The sequence below is a fragment of the Schistocerca americana genome, chromosome 6, assembly GCF_021461395.2.
Source record: "Schistocerca americana isolate TAMUIC-IGC-003095 chromosome 6, iqSchAmer2.1, whole genome shotgun sequence".
In the NCBI taxonomy this organism is placed as follows: domain Eukaryota; kingdom Metazoa; phylum Arthropoda; class Insecta; order Orthoptera; family Acrididae; genus Schistocerca; species Schistocerca americana.
This window is the reverse complement of record NC_060124.1, coordinates 314,584,537-314,595,286: the sequence shown is the minus strand read 5'-3', so window position 1 is coordinate 314,595,286 and position 10,750 is coordinate 314,584,537. Positions and strand designations below refer to the sequence as shown.

The window sequence follows — 10,750 nt, the reverse complement described above, 5'->3', positions numbered from 1 at the left end:
TTACAGCTCCGTGAGTAGCTGCACTTTAATATGTCCACTCGGTACATGCTCGAAAACAATTTCAACTTGACTGTTTCTGGTGAAGGCGTACTGGGAAACAAGTTTGACCTACCTCATCTTTTTTAAAACATCTGCATAAGAATTTCGGCATTTCTAGTTTTGTGAAGAATGTAATAGGAAAAAAAATTAAGCTTGTCTTAACTTATGGAAAATATGAAAACGAAAAACGAATTTTGGTATGCTTCATGTTGTGGAGGACAAACTATAAGAATTTCAGCATGACTCAGATGAAATTTGATACACAGAAACAGTGGTTTCGCTGTATTTCATTCAAATCTCATGACAGTGACCATGCAATCGATCAACAATGCCTTACTTTGTCGAGGCTTGATCGTACTGAATGTGTTACAAACATTTCAGTGAAACGTCTCTCAATTTTACAATGCCTCATAAAAAAGTAAAGCAAACAGAAAAAGTGGTGGGATGTCAATGGAACCTGGTGCAGGCACACACGATCGGCGAGTATGTAAATAATAGAGTTGAAATTTTCTGTGAGAGGTAGAAAATTCACTGGAGTGCATTAGTGCTGGTTGTTTTGCTACCAGGCCTGATAGGATATACACTCATGCTCATAGATTAAGGATAATTGCAGTGGTGCCACACAACGTGGAACTACACAAAACTGGCGCTAATAGCATAGGCACATAGGGAACACACACGACACAGATCTGTAAGTCCACGGTATTGGTGATAAGTTGAGAAAACCGTCTCGAAACACATGTGCTACAAAATGTCACTGTTTCCTGCGCATGTACCCCGACATCAATATGGGATATGATCACCATGCACACGTACACAGGCCGTACAACGGGTTGGCATACTCTGCATCAAGTGGTCGAGTAGCTGCTGGGGTATAGCCTCCCATTCTTGCACCAGTGCCTGTCGGAGCTACTGAAGTTTCGTAGAGGTTTGAAGAAGTGCAGCGATACGTCGACCGAGAGCATCCCAGACGTGTTCGATGGGGTTTAGGTCTGAAGAACAGGCAGGCCACTCCATTCGCCTGATATCTTCTGTTTTAAGGTACTCCTCCACGATTCCAGCTCGGTGGGGCCGTGCGTTATCATCCATCAAGAGGAAGGTGAGACCCACTGCACCCCTGTAAAGGCGGACATACTGGTGCAAAATGACGTCCCGATACACCTGACCTGTTACAGTTCCTCTGTCAAAGACATGCAGGGGTGTACGTGCACCAATCATAACCCCACCCCACACCATCAAACCACAACCTCCAAACAGGGTCCTTCCAAGGACATTAAGGGGCTGATTCCTGGTTCCTGGTTCACGGAAGATGAAAAACCGGCGAGAATCACTGTTCAGACTATACCTGGACTCGTCCATGAACATAACCTGGTACCATTGTTCCAATGACCATGTACTATGTTCTTGACACCAGGCTTTACAGGCTCTCCTGTGACCAGGGGTCAGTGGAATGCACCTTGCAGGTCTCTGGGCGAATAAACCATGTCTGTTCAGTCGTCTGTAGACTATGTGTCTGGAGACAACTGTTCCATTGGATGCGGTAAGGTCCCGAGCAAGGCTACCTGCAGTACTGTGTGGCTATCTGCGGGCACTGATGGTGAGATATCGGTCTTCTCGTGGTGCTGTACACTGCGTCCCGTACTGTAGCGCCTGGACACTTGGAATCGTTGCCATAATCTTGAAACCACACTTTGTGGCACACGGAGGACCCGTGCTATGACCTGCTATGTTTAACATGCCTCCAGTCGTCCTAGTATTCTACCCCTCATAACGTCATCAATATGTGTTCTTTGAGCCATTTTCAACACACAGTCACCGTTATCACATCTGAAAACGTCTTCACACTTATTCGCCACAGCGTACTCTGACGTGCACCAACACACCTCTGCTTATGTGGACTGCTGCCAGTGCCACCGTGAGACGACCGCAGGTCAAATGCACCGCATGGTCATACCCTGCAAACTACCTACCAGAGTGTTGTTTCACCATGTATCAGCATTATCCTTAATTTATGAGCAAGAGTGTAGATGAGTTGTTTACAGCGTCAACCGCTGATGAATTACTGTGCACGGCACAGAGATACTGTGTACTTGAGTGAGACAGCGTTATCAGCACATGATAGAGACTGAAGGGGACAGCATCGTGAGCCTCCATTTGGTTGACTGGCAGAACCGTGTAATATCCATATTTGTAGGATGCTCAGATGTGACGGTGACCAAACATTGGACGGCATGGGAACATGAGGACCGGCTTTGTGGTGAGCGCACTGTAAGACCTTCAGTACACACACCATCAGATTATTTGACTTGTCGCTCTAACGAAGTAGGCGAGTGTCAGCAATATGTCTTGTGGTCTTATCGTGGCGTGTTTATCTTCTGCCATTAGGTCAGACGATAGAAATGCCACTTAAATGCTTAGAGTAGCAGATTGACGGTGAAGAGAACTTGATTAATATTCACACACATTTATTAAAATAATAACAAGCATAAAAATTACTTAACTTGGTTCTGGATGCTATTTACTATTGACAATCTGAAGTTCCTTTGGTATTGGTACGTTAATCTTATTCTCACATATATCTCTGATACTTGATAAAAGTGTCTATACATTTATCTTCATGGCTATGTACAGGAATATGGTAATCTTATTGGGCGCAGACTGAAACTTGACTATAGACTGATACAGACAAATGTCTGTGCAGACTGTACAGACTGTTGCAGACAAATGCAGACTGACTAATCGGAGGTCTGTACACTCGTTATAATACCTCACACATTCATGTATCACTGCGCGAATGTGATCCGCGAGGAGAAAAGGTTCTACATTAGCAGCAATCTCATTGGCTGTGTTAAATATTAATACACGGATCAGTGGAAGCTGAATTTGGTCTGTCTCTATGGCAGCGCCATCTCATAGTCCGGAGACGGACGAGCGCTGCGCCTGCGCTGTTGTGCTTAGCGGGGCGCGCTCTAGTGGGAAAGTTGTGTATGCGCTGACTATGCGGAACTATGTACACAATAGGCATACTCGTCGTTAAGGTTCCAGTCGATCACGTTGGATTACCAACAAGCGCAGTGTAACCACTTCACTTCTGTGCCAGCTGTCAGAGAACAACTAATGGACTCCCTTCAACATTCTGTATCATCCTGCACGATTCGCCAGAGGCTAGCAACATATGTTGCCATCCCAGGCGTATGTATTATTAAACTACAACACCAACAGCTGGATTTTGAGTGATGCTGTCACTGGAAAACATGGACTGCTGATGAATGTCATCGCACTGTGCTCAGCGATGAATCACTGTTCTGCACCTGGATGACCACTGTCAGCGAGTATGGTGGTGACCTGGGCAGAGGGCCAATTCTTTCCATGTTCCGGAGAGTCAAAATGGTGTTACCATGGTGTGGGGAGCCATCTGCTGTGGCTTCACGACGCAGGTGGTAGCGACTGTGAGAACTCTGGCAGCACAGTGGTACATATAGGTATCTTTCATGCTCGTGTATTACCTTTCAGGGCAATATCATGGAGGCATTTTTCAAACAGGACAGTGCTTGTTGTTGCATGACATGTGTGCCTATGAACTTTCTGTGTGACGGTGAGCCATTACCATGGCCAAAAGAAATCCAGATCTGTCCTCTATGGAACTTCTGTGAGATCAGCTCAGACGTCAACACAGTCCCAGAGCCATTATCCAGGGCATCATGGACTAATTCAACAGCTGTGGGCCAGCTAGCTTCAGGAGGGGATGCATAATATTTATGCCATTCTTCCCGACTGAATAACTGCAAGCATCCAGGTCAGAGGGGTTGCAACGTCATATGGTAAGTACATTCACAGCTCCAAGTTATTTGTAAATTTGTAATCACTGAAATAACCCACAGATCCTCTCAAACTGTAAAGTTTCATTTTGTTTCTTCCTCCCATTCTGCGTGCTTCACTTTTTTTTTTTTTTTTTTTTTTTTTTTTTTGTCTGGTAATGTATTCACAGAAGAAATAAGAATTCCAAATTTTTATCTGTTGTACCCTGTAACTCGATGAAACAGAAGAGGAAGTAAGGAAAATTAGGGCATTATGTACAGTTGTCGAGATAGAATAAGAATAGGTAACCAAACTAGCCATGTCCTTTTCAAAGGAACATCCCAACATTCGCACAAACCCACATTAACAAATGAAGTACATGGTTTGTGAAATGACAGATGGAGTATTTAGTGAACAGGCACTCTTGAATCCAGATTGTGTCTTTGGTACTGCTATATCATAGCACAATGCTCAGATTTACTGACAACTGTTATATATTTCCACGACTTATTGCGGTTGCTTGAATTTGCTTTCATTTAGGGAAACTATCATTCTTTCATTAAATAACACTCACTCTCCGTACAGTAAAAACACAAGCTTTATTTAAACTTTGTGCATAACAACAAAAATAAATACATGTCCATTAGGAATAACAGACATGTGTTACATGTAAGAAAATCAACGTGAAAAACAAGTCTAATTACCAGCCCCTATTAAAAAAAAAAAAAAGTAGCCAGAATAACTGCAACTAAAACATAACAACATTGTCTTTAATACGTTAATTATATTTTCGAATGGCACACACTAGGTTTAATTACGTAAAACAGAATTAAGCTATTCACATTTACATCGGGAACTATGATAGACACAAGAAAAAGTTTCACTGATTGACTTCATCATTTAAATTACTATTTGGTTTTTGAGTAATGTCAGCAACTATCTGAACAGGACTTGCGGTAATAGGCGAAGGTGAAATGGGCGGCAGCGGCTCAGATTTGAAAGACAACATTCTCATTTCTTTCCGCAGAGCCTCCATTTCCAATTCTTGAGTTCTTAACACATCGTTTAATGCGTCACAGTCTTTTGAATATTTTGTTAACTTCGCCGCAGTTAATCCGCCCTATAAGAGAGGCAAAAATACAGAAGATATGATTAGTTTTTACTTAATTTCAAGTGGTGTCCACTGGTGAGACAAAACATATGACTATCTGCTTAAGATCATGTTGTTCAACATTCGGAATGTAACACAGTACTGATACTGCATGGCACGGATCCGACAGGTGCTTGGTAGATTTCCGGATGCATCTGGTGCCAGAAGTCCAAGCATAGGTTACAATTACCGTACATTACAATCACAGGATTGTCGGTAGGAAGGTGGTACCAGATAGTGTCCCGGATGAGCCCCACTGGGTTCAGGTCAGGCGATTTTGGTGGCCAAGACATCAACGTGAGTCCTCTGTCAAGCTCCACAAAACACGGTAGTACCATTCTGGCCTTGTGACCCATACAATTATCCTGTTGGAAGAGGCCATCGCCGTTGGGAGAGACATCAAACATGAAGGGATGCTGCTGGTCCCTAACAAAGTTCAAATAGTTCAGTGAAGTCACGGTACTTTCCATTGCTACCATGGGCCGCGTGAAACCCCAGCTTCATGTCCTCCATTACGTAATACTGCCCCACTAGCCTGCTTCTGTAGCACGTTGCAAGTTTTGAGCAGTTGTTTATCTAGATGATGGCTTGACTGGACAAGATCAGCGACCTGGTGTAACAAGAAACGTGTTTCATCCAACCATCCAGCACGTTTTGATTGATTTATGGCCCAATCTCTATGATTTGATGCCCAGTGCAATGGAAATTGACGATTTCGTTGGATCAACATGAGAACCCGTAGCGGTTCTCTGCTGTGCGGCCCAATGTTCAATAATCTGCACTGGACGGTGTGCCCCACAACATCTGCACCTCCACCAGCATTGTAATCTGTCATTAGGTCTGCCACAGATCGCCACCTATCGTGCTTAACAGAGCAACCAAGTCTCCAATCACCATGGTGAGACATGGATGCCCAATGCCTTGCCGCAGTCTGGTAATTTCATCATCCTTCAACCACTTTCCATAGACGCTCACGACAGAAGCATGCAAACAGCCGATCAGCTTGGCCATTCAGAGATGTTCGTTCCCATGAGTGGGGCCATAAAAATCTCTGCTTTGTCAAAGTCACCAAATGGCGGCATTCAATCTCGTAGTGGGTAGTGGTAATATTGTTTTTGCTCCTCCGTGTAAGTGTCATCATAGTGACTCACGAACCACTATTTTACAAACTGAGATAAAGAACCTATTCCAAATAAATTCATCATAAATCTGCATATAATTTCCCTAAAACTAAACTGGAATTAACTTCAAGCACATTTTACATTTGCAAAACAATATATTACCTCCGGAATTTTCTTAAAATTGTTATCCTGATAATGTACTGTAAAGTCCATAAATACTGAAAACTATGGGTTACTACATATCTGCATTCCGGGCATCTTGGTGTCAGTACTGGCATAACAGAACTGCCTCACCGCCTATTTTATAAATTTTTCTCGCTAGACTGTGAATATGACAATGAGACTTTAACTGACCCCATCCCCCAACCCCATCGGCCAACTGCGTAGCGTATAAATTGCAGGCTGCCCTTCTATTGGCTGAGGCATTCAGTTTCCTTTTCCTTATTGGTACGCCTTATTAGCCAATGAGGACTACCCTTTCCCTTGTCGTTGATACACTGCATAACACAACTGAAGGATCACTTTTTCCAAACCTTGTAACTGTTCCTCACTCGATGTAAAAGTTTGAAATTTAGCTCAAAGGTGTCCAACTTTGCTCTGTAATGGTGCAAAAGCGTGGTCTTGGGGTCGGCGCTGTTTCAGACAGCAAGGTGTCGACACATGCGAAAAAAAGAAGAGAAAGTGGCCAGAGCTCAGAAGTTCGCATGAGGTGTAACATGGATTACTAATGTCACAGTGGCACTAAATTTCACCACAGTTCTATCCAACGCAATCGTGGACCTGTTACACGACGGGAACGTCATCGCACCCTCTCTTACAAACATCTCACTCCTTCTTTTGAAGCCCCTGCAATGGTCAGGACAGCGACATCCAGTGCGGGAATTACGTGGTGTTCACACTGGTGGCCGAGGAAAACATTTCTGGCACTCCAATGCTCAGAATCGACACAAAAATACCTCAGTGGGTGGCATAAAGGTTGTCAATGAGACCACGCTATTCCTTGGGGCGTTGATTCCCACATATTTATGTAAAACGACAGTTCGCAGTGTGATGAACAACACAATGACGTTCTTGACAATCTTTGCCGACACCCCGCTGTCGATTTAACCCTTCTCTAGAGACATCGTGGGCCCGCAACACTACTGAACCTGATCATACCCTTTGGAGAGCAGTGCGACCAAAATGTTTGCTCCGGTCTCCGGTGCGGAACCACAAGGGACCGTTCAGTACCATACGGCGACATTTGAGCACGATGCAAATCCGGAAAATGTGATTATACTTTTTCAGCCCTCCTGTTTTGAGCATTCCTGAGGCATTATCATGGAGAGGTGTAACATAGACACCTACGTGACTAAAACAGCAAAGAGTCCCTCCAAGTCACCCATTTTGACTACGCTCTCGTTGCCATCTGTTCACTTTTGTTGAGCCCTATGTAAAAAATCCTACGCTCCTGCAGGCAGGCATGCTGTTGCTCTTGCAGCTGCTAGAAGACATGTGGTACTTGAAGAATGTGAAGGGGTTGCCCGTCACCAAGGGCCTAGGGCTCCATCACGGATTATCTCTGTAGTGTACTGACCATATTTGGCCATAGATGCACGACGTTGGAAGTAAAATGCAGCAGTGTCATCGCAAGTGTTACACTTTACGATATATAACACAATCATTGTAATGCTGCAAGGCGAGCTAGCTTGGCAGGATGTGGAAATAGTTGACACAGCAATACCCAAGTGGCCGATGCCATAAGCCTTTCCACATATGCGGCTGCTAAAATGTGAAAATACAGTTTTCATTCTGCATGTATGAAAGTTTTAAAGAGTGTAGATACCTCCTTCCCGCTTGTTTCCAAACTTAGTTCAACCTGTTCCCGTGAGTGGCGCCGTCACAGCTTGTCTTCAAGATGGCTGCTACACTTGACGTTCGTCAAAGCAACGTACTGTCATAGAATTCCTGTGCTGTGAAAACAAGACAGTGGAAACGTCCACAAGAGGTTGAAAAAGGTGTGTGGAGATGCAGCTGTCGATCGCAGTACAGTTAGTCGGTGGGCAAGCAGGTTAAGTGATGGAAGCGGACACGGCAATATTGAGGATTGTCCATGCAGTGGCAGGCCTCGTACTGCACACACTCCAGACAAAGTGCAGAGAGTTAACGAATTGGTGACTGATGACAGACGCATCACAGTGAACGAATTGTCACGCTACGTTGGGATAGGGGAAGGAAGTGTTTGCAGAATACCTAAACTGTTGGTGTTAAAAAAGGTCTGTGCCAGGTGGGTTCCCAGGATGTTGACAGTGGCTCACAAAGAAACAAGAAAAACGTTAGGTAGCGAACTTTTGGAACAGTATGAGAATGGTGGAGATGAATTTCTTGGAAGAATTGTGACAGGTGATGAAACATGGCGCCATCATTTTTTACCAGAGATGAAGAGGCAATCAGTGGAGTGGCATCATGCAAATTCAACCAAGGAAAAAAAATTCAAAACCACAGATTCTGCTGGAAAGGTTATGGCTACGGTGTTTTTCGATTCCGAAGGACTCTTGCTTGTGGACATCGTGCCAAGTGGAACCACCATAAATTCTGATGTATATGTGACAACACTGAAGAACCTTCAAGCTCGACTGAGTCATGTTCGACCACATCAGCAAAAGCAGGATGTTTTGATGTTGCACAACAATGCACGGCCACCATGGAAGCGATCACAAAACTCGGATGGACACCACTGAAACACCCGCCTTACAGTCCTGACCTGACTCCATGTGACTATCATCTCTTTGGGAAACTGAAAGACTCTCTTCGTGGAACAAGGTTTGAAGATGATGACTCCCTTGTGCACGCTGCCAAACAGTGGCTCCAACAGGTTGATCCAGAATTTGCCCGTGCGGGTATACAGGCGCTGGTTCCAAGATGGCGTACGGAAGTTGAGAGCGATGGAAATCACGTGGAGAAATGAAAATATTGTTCCTAAAGGATGTCTTCCCCCGTGAACCATGGCCCTTGCCGTTGGTGGGGAGGCTTGCGTGCCTCAGCAATACAGATAGCCATACCGTAGGTGCAACCACAACAGAGGGGTATCTGTTGAGAGGACAGACAAACGCGTGGTGCCTGAAGAGGGGCAGCAGCCTTTTCAATAGTTTCAGGGGCAACAGTCTGGATCATTGACTGATCTGGCCTTGTAACACTAACCAAATCGGCCTTGCTGTGCTGGTACTGCGAACGGCTGAAAGCAAGGGGAAACTACGGCCGTAATTTTTCCCGAGGGCATGCAGCTTTACTGTATCGTTAAATGATGATGGCGTCCTCTTGGGTAAAATATTCCGGAGGTAAAATAGTCCCCCATTCGGATCCCCGGGCGGGGACTACTCAAGAGGACGTCCTCATCAGGAGAAAGAAAACTGGCGTTCTACGGATCGGAGCATGGAATGTCAGATCCGTTAATCGGGCAGGTAGGTTAGAAAATTTAAAAAGGGAAATGGATAGGTTAAAGTTAGGTATAGAGGGAATTAGTGAAGTTCGGTGCAGGAGGAACAAGACTTTTGGTCAGGCGAATACAGGATTATAAATACAGAATCAAATAGGAGTAATGCAGGAGCAGGTTTAATAATGAATAAAAAAATAGGAGTGCGGGTAAGCTACTATGAACAGCATAGTGAACGCATTATTGTGGCCAAGATAGACACGAAGCCCACGCCTACTACAGTAGTACAAGTTTATATGCCAACTAGCTCTGCAGATGACGAAGAAATTGAAGAAATGTATGATGAAACCAAAGAAATTATTCAGATAGTGAAGGGAGACGAAAATTTAATAGTCATGGGTGACTGGAATTCGGTAGTAGGAGAAGGGAGAGAAGGAAACATAGTAGGTGAATATGGACTGGGGCTAAGAAATGAAAGAGGAAGCCGCCTGGTAGAATTTTGCAAAGAGCACAAGTTAACCATAGCTAACACTTGGTTCAAGAATCATAAAAGATGATTGTATACATGGAAGAAGCGTGGAGATACTGACAGGTTTCAGATAGATTATATAATGGTAAGACAGAGATTTAGGAAACAGGTTTTAAATTGTAGGACATTTCCAGGGGCAGATGTGCACTCTGACCACAATCTGTTGGTTATGAACTGTAGACTAAAACTGAAGAAACTGCAAAAATGTAGGAACTCAAGGAGATGGGACCTGGATAAACTGAAGGAACCAGAGGTTGTACAGAGTTTCAGGGAGAGCATAAGGGAACAATGGACAAGAATTGGGGAAAGAAATACAGTGGAAGAAGAATGGGTAGCTTTGAGGGATGAAATAGTGAAGGCAGCAGAGAATCAAGTAGGTAAAAAGACGAAGACTAGTAGAAATCATTGGGTAACAGAAGAAAGAATGAATTTAATTGATGAAAGTATAAAATATAAAAATGCAGTAATGAAGCAGGCAAAAAGGAATACAAACGTCTCAAAAATGAAATCGACAGGAAGTGCAAAATGGCTAAGCAGGGATGGCTAGAGGACAAATGTAAGGATGTAGAGGCTTATCTCACTAGGGGTAAGATAGATACAGCCTACAGGAAAATTAAAGAGGCCTTTGGAGAAAAGAGAACCACTTGTATGAATATGAAGAGCTCAGATGGAAACCCAGTTCTAAGCAAAGAAGGGTAAGC

The 10,750-nt window shown here is 44.0% G+C and overlaps 1 protein-coding gene across 1 annotated transcript in view; it reads right to left on the bottom strand.

Moving 5' to 3' along the window:
• Positions 1-4,717: 4,717 nt before the first annotated feature.
• LOC124619242 overlaps positions 4,718-10,750 on the bottom strand; it is a 62,307-nt gene continuing 56,274 nt past the window's right edge. The window contains exon 4 of the mRNA XM_047145485.1: positions 4,718-4,957. Coding sequence (XP_047001441.1) covers positions 4,718-4,957 — 240 coding nt within the window. The remainder of the gene's footprint in view (positions 4,958-10,750) is intronic.